Source organism: Boleophthalmus pectinirostris, unplaced genomic scaffold (assembly GCF_026225935.1).
Source record: "Boleophthalmus pectinirostris isolate CB_2022bp ecotype Guang Dong unplaced genomic scaffold, ASM2622593v1 HiC_scaffold_7, whole genome shotgun sequence".
In the NCBI taxonomy this organism is placed as follows: domain Eukaryota; kingdom Metazoa; phylum Chordata; class Actinopteri; order Gobiiformes; family Gobiidae; genus Boleophthalmus; species Boleophthalmus pectinirostris.
In genome coordinates this window covers 38,326,320-38,346,717 of record NW_026571473.1, presented here as the reverse complement: position 1 = coordinate 38,346,717, position 20,398 = coordinate 38,326,320, and the positions used below count along the sequence as shown (strand labels likewise).

Sequence of the window (20,398 nt, the reverse complement as noted above, 5' to 3'; positions counted from 1 at the left end):
CGGGTGAGGTGGCGGGGTCGGCGGGTGAGGCGGGTGGTCGTGCGGGTGAGGTGTACGTTCGGGGTGAGGCGGGCGGTGTACGTTCGGGGTGACGTGGGCGGTGTATGTGCGGGTGAGGTGTACATTCGGGGTGAGGCGGGCGGTGTATGTGCGGGTGAGGTGTACGTTCGGGGTGAGGCGGGCGTGTATGTGCGGTGAGGTGTACGTGCGGGTGAGGTGGGCGGTGTCGTGCGGGTGAGGGTGTATGTGCGGGTGGGTGTAGGGGTGAGGCGTGTACGTGCGGGTGAGGTGACGGGCGGGGGTGAGGTGGGCGGTGTGTGCGGGTGAGGTGTACATTCGGGGTGAGGCGGGCGGTGTATGTGCGGGTGAGGTGTACATTCGGGGTGAGGCGGGTGCGGGTGAGGTGTACGGGTGAGGCGCGGTGTATGTGCGGGTGAGATGTGAGCGGGCGGGGTACTTTTTTTCTGTAGCACAAGAGCCCAAAATGTTTTTAACCTTTACATACTAAAAAAAAAAGTAATGTGTTGAAGTATTCAGCAGAATGTGGCTCCACCAAAACTGAGACCAAATCCACGCCCTTGAAACTACCTCTTCATGACATCACAAGGTGGACCAGAGCGTTTTGAGGTTTGGAGACGAATAATAAAGAGTTACTCAAACATGTGAATGAAGATTAACTGCCCCCACCGACGCCTCAGGGGGACCAGGTTGCTCTCTCTGATTGCGCTTGTTTATTCTGAGAGTAAGAATTTTATATATTTATATATATTTGTTATCTGGAATGTTTTTCTGTTGCACAAGAGCCCAAAATGTTCTTATATAATATTCAGTTCAAACTTGACCCGTTTTGACATTCAGCAGTAGTAAAAATACCCTATGTGTCATTCCTTTATCCTGAAATGTGATGACTTTTCCTACATTTTGCCAAAATACACAAAAATGAAAATATTTTAAAATGTTATACTTTTGTACAGGTGCTACAAATTTTTGGACACTGAGGCTGGTTCGGGTAAATTTTGACCTGTACCTATTGAGATGGATTTATTAGTGCGGGTCAAATGAAGGAAAATGAAAGTTTTATTGAATCTTGAAACTGTGAAACTGTACAGACCGTGGTTGTGTGTATTTTTTTGTGGGACATTGGTGACAGAGTTCGAGAGGTCACTGCTCTTTCTTCTCTTTACAGTGTGTAAAGGTTAAAATTTGAAAAAAAAAGGAAAAAGTAAAGTGTTTAAGTATTCAGCAGAGTGTGGCTCCACCAAACTTACACCCTTGTAACTATCTCTTCATGACATCACAAGGTGGAACAGAGCATTTTGAGGTTTGGAGATGTAGACAGATGAATAATAAAGAGTTACTCCAACGTGTGTGACTGAAGCAAAACACAACTCCAGGTCTGTTTTCGAGGAGGTAACAACATTCTAACACGGCTTAAAGTTCACAAGAGTCACTTTTGCGTAAAACAGGAGCTTTAAAGTAGAACTACGGGCATCAGTGGCTGGATTCACGGTGAGTTCCTACGTTCAGGACACAGATCTTGTACAGAACCAACAACAGAGGCACAGATGTGAGGAGGATGAGGAACACCAGGAAACCGATCAGAGCCTTGTCATTGACTGAAGACAGAAAAGACAGAAAAGACAGATCAGTCAGCCGTCTCATAGACCAGCACACAGATTACATGTACTGGAGTTACGTAATCAGAGTACAAATTATGAGTAACTGTATTCAGTTACAGTTACTGTTTCAGTGAGTGGTAATTGGATTACAGTTACTTTGTTGAAATAAATGGATTACACGGCGGGATTTTCCCGTTTTCACATTTTGGGCTAAACCAGGTCTAAACCAGAACTAAACCAGGACTAAACCAGGAGTAAAATCATGTCTAAACCAGGACTAAACCAGGACTAAATCAGGACTAAATCAGGACTAAACCAGGACTAAACCAGAACTAAACCAGGAGTAAAATCATGTCTAAACCAGGACTAAAAAAGGACTAAACCAGGACTAAACCAGGAGTAAAATCGTGTCTAAACCAGGACTAAACCAGGACTAAACCAGAACTAAACCAGGAGTAAATTTGTGTCTAAACCAGGACTAAACCAGGACTAAACCAGAACTAAACCAGGAGTAAAACCATTTCTAAACCATGTCTAAACCAGGACTAAAACCAGGACTAAAACCAGGACTAAACCAGGAGTAAAACTATGTCGAAAACCAGGTCTAAACCAGAACTAAACCAGGTCTAAACTAGGACTAAACCAGGTCTAAACAGTATGACACTAACAGTAGGTGGACATACTCATATAAATTTCTCATTTCACATATAAAAATAATTTCTCTATCAATAATATTTTTAATCTGGTTAAGGAATGACTGGACTTTTTATTTTCTTTTAAGAGATAAAACTTCTTATGTTCAGATCCTCGTCTTTGTTTCTCTACAGTAAAACAAAAGTCTGTTCATGGAGACTTGGGCTCAGCCAATTTGAAGAAAACAAACATGAATTTTCAGGATGTGGTTGGTACATTCATGTCATTTTAAAAAGCACAACAATATCAAGTAATCCAAAGTATTCAGATTACGTTACTCTTTTAAGTAATTTAATGGATTACATTACAAACTACATTTTGAGGTATGTAATCTGTAATCTGTAGGGGAATACATTTTAAAACCTTCCCAACACTGCCAGCACGAATCACAAACCAAACAAGAATCATACGTACAGCCAGTGTTCACTGTTTTGTAACTTGAGGTACTTTCATGTTCACCATTAAAGGCTTTGACCTGAAGACAAAAACAATAATATTAGTAGTTGTAGTACTAGTACAGGTAATAGGAGTCAATAGGGTTTTGCTAAAATATCCAAATATCGGTATCGTGATATTAAATTTAGTGGTACTCTATGGTTATTGTGGGCAGCTGTGTCGGTGTAAGAGTGTTTTTGGTACATTTTTGTGACAGTACTAAAATTTTTATGTTTTTTTGTTTGTTTTTTCAGAGAAAGGAAATTTGTTTACGTAAGAAGTAGCAGTAGTAATACTAATAGTAGCAGTAATGTAGTAGTAGCAGCAGTAGTAATAGCAGTAGTTGTAGTAGCAGCAGGGTCTGGTCAAGTGGTAACGGAGGGAAACAGGGGCAGATTTTTGACATTCAAATGTCTCTTATTCAGAAACTAGAGGAACTATTGAAATAAGTAAAGTATCAGAATGTAGGAAAGAGTTACACTCCAACAGGGTCAAGTTAAACCTGTGATATTCTTTCAAGTTGTTGACAAAAAATTTCAAAACTCATGTCAGTAACGGAGGGAATGAAAAATGCTGCACTTTTTGGGCAATAAATCCAAACAGTGATAACTCTTGGTTCTCACTTACATATCCTTAACAAACTGGTTTGAATATTTGCTTCATATAGTTTTCTACCATATGGTACAAGATTAGGCTGAAAAACCTCTTACTTTTTGACTCATGAGATTTTTTATTAAGAAAGGTCATGGTAACGGAGGGAAAAGTAACGGAGGGAAAATTGTTCAAACAAGTAGAAGGTGCAGGATTTTACATCAATTTGTCGCTTTTTTCTTCTGAATACTTTAATATTACTTCAAAATGAAAGAAACTATTTCTATAAAATATGTCAGTCCTTCCAAGCAAATTTTTATCATTTAAATCCTTTTTTTTTTTTTTTTAAAAATCATGTACCTTCATCAACAGTTCAAAGATGGAATAACACAAGATATGATGAAATACATCCATTTATTTACATGATTTTCAGGTCTTTGAAATTTGGGAAATAATTTTTGTTCCATGTTTCATACATGGTCTGTTTAAAACATATGGAACTTTAGAACCAAAAATGGTACAGAAAAAAGGTCAACAGTTTCATAAACTAGAGTACATATGTATCTGTTCAATACATTTTTATATCAGATGAATTAACTTGAATTTTTGGACTTGATGTTTACTTCTGCTTGACCGGGTCCAGTAGCAGTAATAGTAATAGTAATAATAGCAGTAGCAGTGATAGCAGTAGTAGTGGTACTAGCAGTAACAGTTGTAGTAGTAGTAGTAGTAGTAATAGTAATAGTAATAGTAATAGTAGTAGTAGTAGTAGTAGTAGTAGTAGTAGTAGTAGTAGTAGTAGTAGTAGTAGTAGTTGTAGTAGTACAGCAGTAGTAGTAATTGCAGTTGTGGTAGCAGTAGCAGTAATAGTAACATTAGCAGTAGCAGTAGTAGTAATAGTAATAGTAATAGTAATAGTAGGAGTATAAGTAGTAGTAGCAGCAGTAGTAGTGTAGTAATAGTAATAGTAGCAGCACTAGTTGTTGTTGTAGTAGTAGTAGTAATAGTAGTAGCAGTTGTAGTAATAGCAGTGTAGTAGTAGTAGTAATAACAGTACAAGTAATAGCAGTAGTAGTTCTAATAGCAGTAGTAGTAGTAGTTGTTGTTGTAGCAGTACTAGTAATAGCAGTAGTAGTTGTAATAGTAGTAGTAGTAGTAGTAGCAGTAATAGCAGTAGTAGTAGTAGTATTAATACAAACATGAACACAGTGTGTAACTTCAGATGTACTGACCTCCACGACGTAGGTGCTGGAGAACTTTAGATCTCTGAAGTTAAAATGGCACTTGTGACTTTCTAACACTTTAGTATTTTTTTGGTCATCTTTGAGAACGGCTTTGTATTTTTGCATTGGACCCCTAAAATTAACTGTCCCACTGCAGTTCACGAGGATGGAGTTATTTTCTGTCAAATACACTATCAACTTCCCAGGGTTATCTGGAGCTGCAACAAAAGACCAAATCATTTACATTTACATTTACATTTACATTTACATTTACAGATCAGAGCACACACTTCACTAAAACACAGGTAATGTAATTATATTATTATTAATATATATATATAAGATCTCACTGAAAATCTTTCATTTCAACATTTTTGTTGGTTTTTCTCCCTGGTTGGACGCGGGCAGCAGATGTGAAAACATGCATCACAAATTTCGGATTTCCGGTCATTGCGGTGTCCATACTGGGAAGGATTTTCTGAAAAAGTGAGCATCAAACTTCCATGTTTGATTTCCCAGTGGGATGTGTCTATTGTCAAAGTCGATCTTTTCAAGTCTTTTGTTTCTGGTTCTGATATTGTCATATTTTAGTTTTGGGATTCAGATATCATAATTGTGTGGTTGTTGGATCCTAACAGCGGAAAACGACTCGAGAAATTTGTTTGCGAACTTCATAAATGCAAAAGAGAATCAGATGTGTGTGACTGCAAACCTCCGTTCAAACTGTTTCTCTTCCCAACGGAATTGAAAAATAGTAAAGGTGAAGGTGATGGGCAGGATTGATGAAATGAAAAAACGGATAACATTTGTTTTTTCAGTTTTCAATTTTGTGTTTAAATGAAAAATGGAAAAAACTGATAACGGGCGTTTCCTGTTTACGTGACTTAAACTACGATAACGGACTTTTGTGCAGCAAAAGGACTAAGCCAAGACTGAACCAGGACTAAACAAGGTCTGGAACCAGACTAAGGACTGAGACCAGGACTTAGACCGGGACCAGACAAGGACTGAGTCTGGGACCAGGACCGGGACTAAGACTGGGACAGAGACCGGGACCAGACCAGAATTGAGACCGGGACGAAGACCGGGACCAGACTGAGATCAGACCAGGACTGAGACCAGTACTGAGACTGGGACCAGACCAGGACTGAAACGGTTTAGTCCTGATTCAGTCCTGGTTCAGTTTGGCATCACAGTTACAGAAGTCACGGAACCGGGAAACGTCCGTTATCCGTTTTTTCCATTTTTCATTTAAACACAAAATTGAAAACTGAAAAAACAAATGTTATCCGTTTTTTCATTTTGTTTTTTTTAGACAAATAATGAAATTAAAGAAAATAGTTGCATTTTCATTTTCTTATTTTTGGTTCTATATTGAAAAACAAATGAACGAATGATACACAGATTATCCATAATTAATCAGTGCTAGTGCAGCCTCTGCAGCTCAGTGACTGAACTGTGTGTTTCCTCTATCTGCAGCTCAAGGCCCTGGTCGGGTAGAGACTTTAATTCTCTTTTTAAACCAGCAGACTACATTTTTTTAAACTAGTAAAGTCTAACTACATTCAGTTTAAAATAATGAAAATATGTTTTTTTGCACAAGATCTAAATTCTAAACTGCAGTTGGTGCACTTACTTCCAGCTTCGGTCCGGACTGTTTTTTCATGTTGCTTGAGCTCAATGTCTTCATCATAGAAGGTCTGGATCTTACAGTCATATCTGGTCCATGCTTCCAGTCCTTTCACAGTGCACTTTTGTTCAGAAGACATTTCTTCAGAAAACTTCCTGTGCCACCAGTCTGTGAAAACAGTGAAGACATGACACATTTATATAAAGCACAAACCAGCATCAGGCTCTGTAAACACCTGTGCATTTACAGGAGTCAGATCAAACGTGCTGGTGAAAAAAGAAAAACTGCTTTTCTAAAGGTATCTGTTGGACAGTTAAAAAGGTTTTTCTATATTCCTGGTTTTAACCCTCTCCAGGCAGGCGTTGCAGATTTGCAACAGCTAAATTCCAAGTACCTACTTACTCCACATCCATATTTTATGAGCTTTTTTACTCAGGAGCCTTTTCTCCCATCCATGTTGATAAACGTGGACGATGCAGATTGTGCAAGAACAGCTCCACGCAAACGGCCAGAAGTGCAAAATACTTTTTTTGTTTACAAAGGATAAAAAAGTCAGAATTGTATATTACTACCCCATATTATAATTTTCCCCAAATATCAGATTTTTCCTGATACTAAAAATTAATTTGAGCCTGAGAGGGTTAACAGTGACAACTAAAACTTTCTCCGGCGAAACTCAGACAAGACACAAGTCATAGTGTTTGGCCCACAGAAACAGGGAGACAGTGTCAGCAGTCTCCTCCAGTCTCTCTCTCTGAAACCTTCAAATCAAGCAAGACATTTTGGGGTAATAATGGACTCAGATTGGAACTTTAACAGCCACATCAAATCAATAACATCTGCAGACTTTTACCATCTAAAAAAACATAGCAAAAATCACAGTTTTACTGTCTAAATCAAACTTGGAGAGACTTATCCATGCGTTTGTCTCCAGTAGGATAGACTCCTGCAACGGCCTCTCACTCTCATCATCCGGAACACTGCAGCTCGGGTCCTGACTTGAACCAGGAAGTACGAGCACATAAGTCCTGGTCTCAGGTCTCTGCACTGCCCCCTGTGGCTCAGAGACTTTAAAGCGGCTCTGCTTGTACAGTGCCGCATGAGCCATCTGCATTTCCCTACTGGCCAAGATTCAGTTTGTCAAATAAAATCTTTATATATTTTTATTTATTTTATTATTTATTATTTTTATTATTAATTTATTTTACATATTTAGTCATCAGTAAAAAATAAAAAATAAAAAATAGAAATAATGATAAAAAAATAAAATTAATTAATTAATAAAATATGTAATAATAATAATAATAATAATAATAATAATAATAATTATTATTATTATTATTATTATTATTAGTTTATTAGTATTATTATTACACAAAAATTATAAATAATCTGGGATGGCTGAAACTATGCACCAGTTCAGCTTTTTATTCACTCACAGCGGCAGTAAAGAAAAATAAATAAATAAAATTAAATAAATATATAAATAAAAATATAATAGTCAGAAGTAATCATCAGAATGTGAAATGATTCATACCAAAATTATACTTACCATACGTACATGTACACTTGTATTTTAGTTTAGGCTTGAGAAGTGTTACATTGCAGTTCTTGGTTTTTGGTTTCCACTGGAGAGAAGTGGAATTTTCAGTCGAAGTTGATGATATTTCCAATGAATGAAGATCTGTTGAAAAATGTATTGCATATATTTGAATCACGTTAACTCACACACTTCTGTAAGATTAAAAATAGTGAGGTCCTTACTGCAGTCGGTGTCCACTTCGATTGGGTCAGTTTTAGTGCTAAATTTTTCATTAGTTATATTCCCAACGCATGTGTACTTTTTAAACGGCTCCAGCGCAGATAACGCCTTGTAAATATTTTTTGTATCTGAAGACAATAAGAAAGAGTTAAAGGTTCTATATTACACAAAATGGACTCTTGTGAGAGTTAAACCATGTTGGAATGTTGTTAGCTCCACAAAAACAGACCTGAACTTGTGTTCTGTTTTCATTCCCACACATTTGAGTAACACTTTATTTTTAGTCTGTCTGCATCTCCGAACCTCAAACTGCTCTGTTCCTGCACCTTTTACTTTTAGTTTAGCAGAGATCAGCAATTCCAGGGCTGAAATTATCCAAATGATTCTAGTGAAGGTGTGTGGAGTTTTAAAACACAGCAGTACATTTTTGTGACAGTGCTACAATTTTTATGTTTTTTGTTTGTTTTTTTCAGAGAAAGGAAATGTGTTTATGTAAGTAGCAGTAGTAGTAGTAGTAGTAGCAGTAGTAGTAGTAATAGTAGTAATAGTAATAGTAGTAGTAGCAGGAGTAGTAGTTGTAGCAGTAGCAGTAGTAGTAGTAGTAGTAGTAGCAGTAGTAGTAGTTGTAGTAATAGCAGTAGTAGTAGTAGCAGGAGTAGTAGTAATAGCAGTTGTAGTAATAGTAGTAGTAATAATAGCAGTACTAGTAGCAGTAGTAGTAATAGTAATAACAGTAGTAGTAGTAACAGAAGTAGTAGTAGTAGCAGTAGTAGTGATAGTAGTAATAGTAATAATAGCAGTAGTAGTAGTAGCAGTAGTAGTAATAGTAGTAACAGTAGTAAAAATAGTAATAGTAATAATAGCGGTAGTAGTAGCAGTAGTACAGTAGTAGTAATAACAGTACTAGTAGTAGTAGTAGCAGTAGTACAGTAGTAGTAATAACAGTACTAGTAGTAGTAGTAGCGGTTCAGGAAGTGGTTCGTGATTCAAAACATAAGAAATTATAATTTTTATTTAATTTTTTTTTTTGCGATGGAGCTGCAAGAAAATATAATATTTCCCCTGTTTGGGAACATTTTGAGCTAATATCTCCTAATAAGTTTTATAGTAATAATGATGTCATTAAATAAACATTATTACTAAATACACACATTTGACAACACAGTGTCACAGACACATTACATCTCTATGTCCAATTTGCTCCTACTTTTTCTTTTAACCCGACCATTATATCATGAACACAGATTCCATGTTAATAAATTCACAGTTTACATTTATATTATATATATTTTATATCTGAATCACAAACATTCAAATATTTAATCATTCATTTATTCAGTATAAATCTTTCCATGAGAACCTCGATGATCATGTCGATTGTTCTATTTTCACTCTGTCTGTTATAAATTTTTTTATGCACTTGATGGCGCAGTGGAGCCAATGATGCGCCTTGAAGCATCGGCTCAAGAGTCGAGCAAATGGATGGAACGCTTCAGTGCTAAAAACTAAAAAAAACTAAAACAGTTTCTTAACAACAATTAAATCGTTTGTGCGTGTGCGTGTGCGTGTGCGTGTGCGTGTGCGTGTGTGTGTGTGTGTGTGTGTGTGTGTGTGTGTGTGTGTGTGCGTGTGTGTGTGTGTGTGTGTGTGTATAACTCACCTACACAGTTGTAATCAGTCGTTAGGTTACATTTTTTAGGCAGTGGGGTTATAAACTTGATTTCTAGTGGATGTCCATTTGCATATTTGGTCACTTTTTGGTTCAGGTTTGCCACACTTAGAAACGTTTCTGCAACAGACATTAAAGAAAACATTTAATCCTAACATAGGCTGTGTTATAAATCTAAAAAACTGCTACGTAAAGGCACAATGTGTAACTTTTCTGGTGTGGGAGGTCCACCATTTATTTGTCACCATGTAAGTTTTTGTTTGTTTCTTTAATCGTTAAGAAAATACCTAGAAAATGCACATCCTTCACCTGCTCGTCTCCATGGAGATCGACATGTTTAATGTCATACTATGGAACATTCTGGGTTAAGCAATAACATCTCCACGGAGACAAGAAGGTGGTGGACTCTACACCGGTTCCTCGGCCACAAGAAAATATAAAACTGTCAATCTCACAGTGGAGAAAATCACAGCTTTTCAGAAAGTATCAGCCAGATTAAAGGTACACTATGTTACTTTTCTGCCACTTGCTTGTCTCCATGGAGATGTTATTGTGTTTCCTGTTCCGCGATATGGCATTAAACTTAGATATCTTTCTCCATGGAAAAAAGCAGACCAAGATACAGTTCAGATCTGTGGAAAGACAAGCAAGCTCACAATACTGCATTTAATTTTTTAATGTAATGTGTTAATAATTTAATATAATTTTTACTATAAAACCTGTAATTTTATATACAAGTATATGGTGCATTTCAGGCAATACATTAAAACCTCCAGAGCAAGTGACAGCCAACTATATGAATTTAATTATGTATATTTGTTTAAAAAAAATCACAGCAACAAAAGTTCTGGGTCATTCCACGGCAAATCTCTCGAACATCTGAGATTTGACTGAAAAATTCTAGGAGGTTCACTCACTTTCCAAAAGGAAAAGTCCCAACTTCTTATAGTTTTGTCATTAAAAAATATTTTGTCAACTCCCCCCTGACCTGTTTTGAGCAGAGTTTCCCGAGGAGCCAATTTCAGATTGCTGTATCTAAAAAACTATTTAACGTCGGTCCTTCAAAGTTTCAAGGGTTTTCTTAACTTCTGAAAGTGCATTCATAGTCCATGAAAGATTTAAAAACAGACATCTAGTCTTTCTAAAACAGTCCATTTTATGTTGGTGGGTGCTGTTATTTTATTTTTTTCCTTTTTTAATACTTAATATCTTCTAGAACATTCATCAGTTTTAAAAACAAAGTCCACAGCCTTTGTGGGAAGGTGTATCTTCAATATCAAACCTCTGTTTTTGAAATTGCACTTTCCACAGTCCTTTAAATATGCCCTCAGATTTGAAGAGTAGAATTTTCAAACAAGTTCAAACCCCCAGAAATCTGTGATAAACCAAAAGCACATGTGTAAAAGTTCAGATTCTACAAGTACGGTTGACAAATTTTAACTGTTGAAAATTTGAAGGACTGACCTTAAATAGTTTTTTAGATGCATCAATCTGAAAGTGGCTCTTCAGAAAACTCTGCTCAAAACAGGTCAGGGGGAAGTGGACAAAATATTTTGTTTAATGACAAAACTATAAGGAGTTGGGAGCTAAAATTTGGGACTTTTTCTATTGGAAAGTGAGTGAACCTTCTAGAATTTTTTCAGTCAAATCTGAAATGGTCGAGCAGGGACATTTGGAAATTTGGTGTGGAATGGCCCTACTTCTGTTTACATCCACTAAGTGACAGTGTGATCACAAACCAGCAGGGAGAGGTACGGTGTCTGTGAAGGGACATCTGGGGTTGTTGAATGTTACGCTGAGGTTCGAGCAGAGGTCTTGATTGGTGACACTGACGCAGCAGGTCTGTGGAGCTCCTGGACAGAGTTGAGCCTCAGCTCCCAGTGCAGACACATCTGAACATGTCAGCTTCCACTTTGTGTTAATGGAGATTTTTCCAACAGAGTGTGGAGCAAACATGAAGTCTCCTGGTTCTGGAACAGGCAAAAACAAACAAATAGTAATGACATGTAGTAGTAGTAGTAGTAGTAGTAGTAGTAGTAGTAGTAGTAGTAGTAGTAGTAGTGGTGGTAGTAATAGTACAGTGAACGTACAGATTAAGTTGGATTAACATGGATTCTACCTGGATGACTGAGGGATTTTTCAAACAGATTATGTTTCCACTTTGTGTTAAATAAGATTTTTCTTGTTGTAGTAAGTGTATAGTAACAGATAGTTGTAGAAGTAGGATAAGGTGGTCAGTGTTGGGGAAGATACTTTAAAAAAGTTTGCTTGTTACTCATTACTTCTTAATCTTAAAAGTAATCCCTAACTTTTTTTGTTACCGTCTATGGAAAGTAACTTTAGTAACTGTTTGGTGGTAAACTCCATCTGAGGCTAAATATGGCACGAGACCGACAGTCGACAAGAACTGTCGGGGAAAGTTGAGAAGAACTTTGAAGTTGAAGTTCAAGAGGTAAATGGGTGGGGTCCGCGCAGTCTCCCCGGGGGATTCAACTTGGAGGAGAAAGGACGACCAATCTGAAACAGGAGCCAAAGGTCAATGCAGTGCACCATGACCGGCTCTGGGTGGCCAGGAAAGGCTCAAGGTGATGGTGGCAAGATGCTCCGACTGCTTTACAGCTCTTCCTGCCCGGACCTCGCCACTTCGCCGCCCTCCCTGGGAACAGGCCCCTTGCTCTTGGGGGTCCTCAGTCCTCCCCAACTACGTCACATCCCCCAGGGCGGGGAACGGCCCACGTACACAGAAAAGTATCATTGCACCAAACTGGAAGTGGTTATGTTACTGTAACGCATTACACCCAACAATGTTGGTAGTTATGACAGTAGTAGTAACAGTGGTAGTAGTAGTGGTGGTAACAGCAGTAGCAGTAGTCCAAATACTACTTGTAGTTTCTAGCACAATAGTATTTTTTTAAAACATAAAAAGTAGAACTATTATAACTACATAATTTTAAACTGTTGCACTGCATCAGTCCAAATACATTCTGATCATCTTTATTATTCACCACAATGAGTTACTTCCTAATTCATAGATGATAAAAACACTTTACAATTAGATCCTAAAAGTTGGTTTTACAGCATTTATGTACTGTACATGACAAAAATCTGGTACAGTGCCTTTAAGTAACAGTACTTTTACTTGTGGTAAATGTTTTTGGTACTTTTTTCCACTGTGAATAAATCTATAAATGAAAAGTTAATTTTTGAATTTGAACATTTGTCTTTAATGAATTAATGAACAAAGCAGAAGTTGCATTACTCACTCATGTTGGTGGTGGTGGCTCTGATGGCGGTGGTGACATTATCTGTGCCTGTACACGTCACTCCTCCTGCTCGTTGGAGTCTGACCGTGTATTCAGTACAAGGCTTCAGTCTCGTGATGCTCTGGGTTGATATGCTGAACTGTCTCTCAATAACATCTCCATTTTGTTCAGATACGGTCACGTTGAATTTCCTACGTTTGGGATTTTTTAGTCCGATCTGGAGACCAAACTGTACAGGCTGAACTTCGAATTCACCTGCAGCACAGAATATCAAACACACTGGCATGAGGCTGGAAACATATTTGGACTTTTTAGCTTCTTATGAGCGATCATACATGAACATTCACACACAGCAGCTTGGTCCTGCAGCCTAAAGAGAACACAGCTTTATTTGAATACCGTATTTTCATGGTTCTAATTTTATGCGTGAGAGACTTGTTTAAGAACACAAATCTGGTCACATGTTGGAGTTTCAGCCTTTTCTTTCTGGTCAAAATGTGCTAAAACAAGGCTCAGATTAAGTCTAAATTATGTAACAAAGCTTCAGACAGAGCAGCACCTACAGTTAGCTTCACATCCCCAGCAAATTTTTTTGACATCAGCTGCAAAGTATCAATTATAACTGTATTTTTTACTGTCATAAAATCATCAAAAAGAGAACTAGCTCCTTTCGGACTTCCAGTTATCGCGCAATTCATACTGGGAAGGATTTTCCGAAAAAGTGAGCATCAAACCCCCATGTTTGTTTTCCCAGTGGGATGTGTCTATTGTCAAAGCCAGACTTTTCAAGTCTTTTGAACCATATCACTTTTGTTTCTGGTTCTGATATTGTCATATTTTAGTTTTGGGATTCGGACATCGTTAATTGTGTGGTTGTTGGATCCTAACAGTGGAAAACGGCTCGAGAAATGGGCTTTGGAAGTTTGCGAACTTCATAAATGCAAAAGGGAATGAGATCTGTGTGACTGCAAACCTCCGTTGAACCTGTTTCCCTTTGCAACGGAATTGAAAAATAGTGAAAGGTGAAGGCGATGGGCAGGATTGATCCACAGGAAGAACCAAATCTTTGACTGCCTAAGAAATCATGCCGAGTTTACAGTGAACATTTTGAATGTGGAGCGACAACAAAGCAAAATCCCGATCCCTCCCTTTAAAAAGTCAATGTTAAAGCGAAAGGCACCAGCTGTTCACCAAGAAACACCTTCCACTGCAAAGAGACCAAAACGTCTCACTTTTTCAGAAAATTCTTCCCAGTATGCATTGTGCAATGATCGTAAGTCCGAAATTCGGGATACGTGTATTCACCGCAATGAGTTTTTAAGAGCTTTTCACAATTCTTAATGTTGATGTCAGCTACTAGCATGCTAACAGTACCCTTCCTGATTCTCTGACAATAAAATACTTAGCTGCTTAGACAATATATCTGTAACAGGGGCAAGAGACATTAAATAACTGAGGAGGAGAAACACAAGAAGCAAAAAACAAGAAGATTTCGAAGTACCACAGTTTGAGAAATAATAACAAAGTACTTTTATACATTACGAATACAGGAAGTACTTACACGGTAGATCTTTATCGGGGTCTTCTGCTGTTGTCCTTGTTGGTGCTGTTATGAAAAAGAAAAGGACAAAATATGTTCATGTTTGATTCAACAAAAACGTGATCGAGTTTCAATTAAAAGTTAAGTTAAAAGGTGCGTTGTGTAACTTTTCTGGTGGAGGCTCCGTCAAATGCTCCGTGGAGATGTTATTGCTTTGTCTGGAATGTTTCATAGTATGGCATTAAAACTTTCTATCTTCATGGAGACCAGACCAAGACCAAGTTACAGGTCAGATCTGTGGAGAGGCAACCCCGCTCACAGTCAGAATGTCCGTTTTTCGAGGTATTTTTGAGCTTTAAAACCACTTGTAATTGAATAAATGTCAAGTAGAGATGTTTAATGTCACACTGTGGAACATTCCAGGCAGAGCAATGGCGTACCCAAAGAGCATTACGGTTCATTATTCCTTCACTCCACACTCGGTGGTGGCAGACTGACAGTCATAATAATTCAAACAGTTGGGCGATTACAGCCCGTCCACATCCCTCTCTTCATTATCCGAGTCAGTGTGGTTACTGTTCCCTGGAGTTCAGTTCAGTGATGATTCTGGTCTTGGTGAAAGCTCGGACCACAGTTGACACTGATCCTTAGCCCGGGCGTCCACGATCCGTTGGCAGATCGTGGCGTAGGTGGCTCGGCGCTGTCTCTCTGTCTTGGTGAATGTGTGTTCTCCTTCTCTCATCCACTGCTCCCACGCAGCTAAACGCACTTTCACTTTATAACAGCCTTGAGTTTAAAGTGGGCGTTGTGAGCGCGTCTCTTGACAGGTGCATTTTGATATTAAAAGGAATCACAGTATGTATTACTCCTGATGCTCCTGACTACGGGAGCCGTAATGCTGCAAGTGGAGCGACTTTGTAGTTTACTAAAGTCGTACTAATACACCCCAATAAATTCATATATAAGACGCTCTGGATTATAAGGCTTTTAAGTGCACCCTATAGTGTGGAAAATATGGTAATTGTTTATGGAACAAACCGTTCTGCACAAGAGCTTGGTAACACTTTATTTTGTAATTGTGTTTTATATGTGTTTATTGTTCATAATGTGGATGAATTAAATGTGAAATGTGGGACCAGCCGCTCAAATCTGCAAAACAAATTTACCTACAGGTATGAATAAAGCGACCAAACCTAACCACCATCACTCACAAACACACCACTTTCATACTAGGCAATGTGGGTGAAGTGTCTTGCCTAAAACCAAATGAGACTTGTTACTTCACTTCTGCTTCGGGAGCTCAAATCGACGGTGTTTAAACAGGACACCGGCCCTGCTGAGCTTCTGAGATCTGACGGGATCAGGCTTTGACAAAGTGATATGGCCACAAAATACCAACAGTTGAGCACTTTTTCCACTTTTTACAATGAATACTACAAAATAGACATAGATATGAGGCTGGTGCCCTGTTGTGAGCGTGAAGAAAGAACAGAGGCACAGGCAGGATGTGGGTTTAGCAGATCAGAGATGCACCCAGAACATCACAGCAAAGTCACAGGGACCAGGGGAAGACCCACCATCACGTCTCCTATTGTCTATTCAAAAAGCAGCTAAATACAGATATAAATATATGTAGACCCAGTGTGATGTTTCTATTTCCACGGGTGTCAGAATGATGAGAAATAAGAGCTGTTGCTATAGCGATTAACAATTTACAAAAACAAAATATTCTGTCTTTTAAACGAGTCTCATAATCCTCGTGCTTTGTTAGATAGAAAAGGGACATTTTTCTGTACAAAATTGTAAAATTAAAAGCTCACTATGAAACTTTTCCCGTGGAGACTTCACCAACTATTGTCTCTGTGGAGATGCTGTTATTGCTTTGCCTGGAAGGTTCCATAACACGGCATTAAATGAATCCATTGTGTTTATTAAATTGTAGAGACATTTATAGTTTGAATGTACCTACACACCTTTCGCCGTGTGTGTATTTGCACGTAGAAAGTGTATGCTTGTGTGTGTGTGTGTGTGTGGTGTGTACATAAAAGGTGTGTGTGCACGTACAAGGTGTGTGTGTGTGTGTGTACAAGGTGTGTGTGTGCGTATGTGTGCACGTACAATGTGTGTGTGTGTGTGTATGTGTGTATGTGTGCACGTACAGGGTGTATGTGTGTGTGCACGTACAGGCTGTATGTGTGTGTGTTGTGTGTGTGTGTGTGTGTGTGGTGTGTCTGTGGGTCTGCGTGCACATACAAGGTGTGTGTGTGTGTGTGTGTGTGCGTGTGTCGGTGTGTGTGCGTTGTGTGTGTATATGCATGTGTGTGTATGTGTGCATCTGTGTTGTGTCTGTGTGTGTGCGTGTGGTGTGTGTGGATACAAGGTGTGTGTGTCTATGTGTGTGTGTATGTGTATGTTGTGTGTGCGTCTATGTTATGTCAGTGTGTATGTTGTGTTGTGTTATGTGAGTGTGTTGTGTGTTTCTGTGTGTGTCTGTGTGTATGTGTGTATGTATGTTGTGTTGTGTTATGTAAGTGTGTTGTGTGTTTGTGGTACAGAGACAGGAAATCTTAAGCTCTGACTTTTCTTCTCTGAGGTTTGACTTTAAGAAAAAAAAAGTGTCAGAGGTGCAAACGACTTTGTCTTTGGCTTCACTTTCACTTTCTCATTTTGTGTTTTTTTTTTTTTCTTTCTTTACTTTTTTCTACATTTTAAACAAACACAGAAAACAAAAAATATGACGAAAGATACATGGAATTATGAAGAAAATACAGATATTATATTTTTATTTCAAATTTGAATTGAAACATTTTTCAAATTTAAAAAACAAACTTATTTTTTTTTCTATTTTATTTCTTTTAAGATTGAAGTTACGTGGAATAAATGCTGAAAAAACACCTACACATCCACAAACGTCAACGCACAACAGAAAATTGTTGAATAAATAAGAAATATTTTTTAACTTCAAACTCTGAAGGATCCCTTTTTTCCACACGACAAAGAACATTCTGATAATTCTACTTAAGGTACTGTTTTCCAAAACTTACAGCGTAAAAAAGTGAATTACTAAAATAAATAAATAAACAAAAGTTGAATGTGTGTCAAAAAGAGGCCACGTTTAATCCGTGTGTCATTCGTTCATTCGTTTTTCAAAATAAAACCAAAAATAAGAAAAAGAAAAAAACAACTATTTTCTTCATTATTTGTCTCTAAAACCAAAATGGAAAAAAAAAAACAGATAATGATTTGTTTTTTCAGTTTTTGATTTTGTGTTTAAATGAAAAATGGAAAAAAAATGGATAACGGACCGAACTAGGTCTAAACCAGGTCCGGGACCAGACCAGGACCAGACCAGGACTGAAACCAGGACAAGACCGGGACTGAGACCGGGACCAGACCGGGGCCAGACCGAGACTGGGACTGAGACCGGGACTGAGACGGGGACCAGATCAGGACTGAGACCGGGACCAGACCAAGACCAGGACTGAGACCGGGACCAGATCAGGACTGAGACTGGGACCAGACCGAGACCGAGACTGAGACCGGGACTAAGACTGGGACCATTATGTGACTGAGAACAGGACTGAGACTGGGACTGAGACCGGGACTGAGACCGGGACCAGACCGACTGGGACTGAAAACAGTTTAGTCCTGCTTTAGTCCTGTTTTAGACCTGGTTCAGTCCTTTGTCCTTTTTTTTTTTTTTTACCATTTTTCATTTAAACACAAAATCGAAAACTGAAAAAAAACAAATCATTGTCTGTTTTTTCATTTTGGTTTTGGAGACAAATAATGAAGAAAATAGTTTTTTTTTTCTTTTCTTATTTTTGGTTTTATTTTGAAAAACGAATGAACGAATGACACACGGATTTTCATTTTCATATATTTTTGCAACAATTACATAGACAGAGCTCTTTTGAATGAATGAAAACAAGTGAAGAGAAAAATATAAAGATTTGCTGTGACTAAGTTAAAATTTTGAAACGAAGCCTCACGTTAGTTCAGTCTGGGTTAAATGTGGTACTTACAGGTGCTCAGAGCGATGACCCCGGCCCAGAGGAGGAGGGAGAGGGCACCCATCTGTGCCACGTCCAGAGGTGAGGAAGAAACCGCACCGTACAACGACGAAAACGGAAGAAAAAAAAAAACTACAAAAGAAATAAAAAGACTCAAAAACGAATCGGGTTTGATCAGGAGTTACACACAGAAAATGCGCCGTTTTCTTCTCACCTGCTGCTTCCTGGACTTGAACCTCAAACCTGCTTCAGCTTCAGTCGGGGCTGTGGGGGGGCGATGATGACTCACACACACACACACAATAAAACACACACACACACACAAACAAACAAACAGGAAGTGTCCTCTGCTATTTTGGGCTTCACATGAGAAAGTTATTATAATATTATAAAAGTTATTTTAAGTATTTGAAAGTTAAGTGGGGGGTTGGAGTCGGGGTTATTTGCCAGAGTCAGTGTTAATTCAACTTCCTCTAGTGTAAATTCAACTTCCGCTGGTGTTAATTTGGCTCCTCCCACCGACCGCTTCAAACGAACCGCCAGAAAAGAGCAGTTTAAAAAAGAGAAAGAGAGAAAGAAGAGAGAGAAGAAAGAGAACAGAGAGAAGAGAAAGAGAGAGAAGAGAGAACAGAAAGAACAGAGAGAAGAGAGAGAGGAGATAGAGAGAGAACATAGAAGAGAAAGAGGAGAGAGAGGAGAAACAGAGAGAGAGAGAACCAAGAGAAGAGAAAGAGGAGAAAGAGAGAGGGGAGAAAGAAATCAGAGAGAAGAGAAAGAGAGGGAACAGAGAGAAGAGAGGAGAGAAGACAAAGAGGAGAGACACAGGAGAAAGAGAGAGAGAACAGAGAAGAGAGAGGAGAGAACAGAAAGAATAGAGAGAGAGGAGAAAGAGAGAGAGGAGACAGAACAGGGAGAACAGACAGAAGAGAGAGAGGAGAGAGAGAACAGAAAAACAGAGAGAAGAGAGAGAGGAGATAGAGAGAGAACATAGAAGAGAAACAGAGAGAGAGAACCAAGAAAAGAGAAAGAGGAGAAAGAGAGAGAGAGGAGAAAGAAATCAGAGAGAAGAGAAAGAGAGGGAACAGAGAGAAGAGAGGAGAGAAGACAAAGAGGAGAGACACAGGAGAAAGAGAGAGAGAAGAGAGAGGAGAGAGGAGAGAACAGAAAGAGAGAGAACAGAAAGAATAGAGAGAGAGGAGAAAGAGAGAGAGGAGAGAGAGACAGCAGAGAGAACAGAAAGAACAGACAGAAGAGAGAGAGGAGAGAGAAGAAAGAGAGAAGAGAGAGAAGAGAGAGAGGAGATAGAGAGAGAACATAGATGAGAAAGAAGAGAGAGAGGAGAAACAGAGAGAGAACCAGGAGAAGAGAAAGAGGAGAAAGAGAGAGAGGAGAAAGAGATCAGAGAGAAGAGAAAGAGAGAGAACAGAGAGAAGAGAGGAGAGAAGACAAAGAAGAGAGACACAGGAGAAAGAGAGAGAGAAGAGAGAGGAGAGAACAGAAAGAACAGACAGAAGAGAGAGAGGAGAGAAGAGAAAGAGAGAGAACAGAGAGAATAGAGAGAGGGGAGAAAGAGAGGGAGGAGAGAGAGAGAGGAGAGAGAAGAGACACTCACAAAGGAAGTGTCCTCTGCTCTTTTGGGCTTCACATGAGAAAGTTTGTGATTAAGTTATAAAAAGTTTAGTTCACAAGAGTCAGTTTAAAGGTGCACAGCAAAAACTGGAGGGTTAAAATAAAAATAAAATATGTTTAACTGTTTAACTATTTGAAAATGAAATGGGGGTTAAACTTCCTCTAGTGTTAATTCAACTTCCGCTGGTGTTAATTTGGCTCCTCCCACCGACCGCTTCAAACTCCCGCCAGAAAAGAGCAGTTTGAGAAAGAGGAGAAAGAGAGACAAAGAAGAAAAAGAAGAGAGAGGAAAAAGAGACAGAACAGAGAGAAAAAGGGAGAGGAGAGAGAG

General features: G+C 38.6%; 1 protein-coding gene across 2 annotated transcripts; it reads right to left on the bottom strand.

Moving 5' to 3' along the window:
- Positions 1 to 451: 451 nt before the first annotated feature.
- LOC110166457 (receptor-type tyrosine-protein phosphatase C-like) lies at positions 452 to 18,721 on the bottom strand. Of its 2 annotated transcripts, XM_055165164.1 has the most exons (12): positions 18,653 to 18,721; positions 18,451 to 18,570; positions 14,447 to 14,491; positions 12,886 to 13,140; positions 11,362 to 11,592; positions 9,614 to 9,742; positions 7,956 to 8,081; positions 7,744 to 7,875; positions 6,198 to 6,359; positions 4,571 to 4,779; positions 2,727 to 2,787; positions 452 to 1,616 (listed from the first exon to the last, which is right to left on the bottom strand). In XM_055165164.1, exons 2-12 carry the CDS (start codon positions 18,500 to 18,502, stop codon positions 1,492 to 1,494), a joined length of 1,527 nt encoding a protein of 508 aa, XP_055021139.1. In that variant the 5' UTR covers positions 18,503 to 18,570; positions 18,653 to 18,721; the 3' UTR covers positions 452 to 1,491. The 2 variants fall into 2 exon arrangements, with proteins under 2 accessions (XP_055021139.1, XP_020787356.2); XM_020931697.2 differs by having other exon boundaries at positions 18,451 to 18,668.
- Positions 18,722 to 20,398: the final 1,677 nt, after the last annotated feature.

Bases quoted from the DNA above. Each gene is read 5' to 3' on its own strand.
- LOC110166457 (XM_055165164.1), bottom strand. From the start codon at position 18,502: ATGGGTGCCCTCTCCCTCCTCCTCTGGGCCGGGGTCATCGCTCTGAGC. The intron at 14,492-18,450 runs GTAAGTACCACA...TTTTCATAACAG, and splicing joins GGTCATCGCTCTGAGCACCT to CACCAACAAGGACAACAGCA. The intron at 9,743-11,361 runs GTTTGTGATCAC...TGTCTGTTGCAG, and splicing joins CACCGTACCTCTCCCTGCTG to AAACGTTTCTAAGTGTGGCA.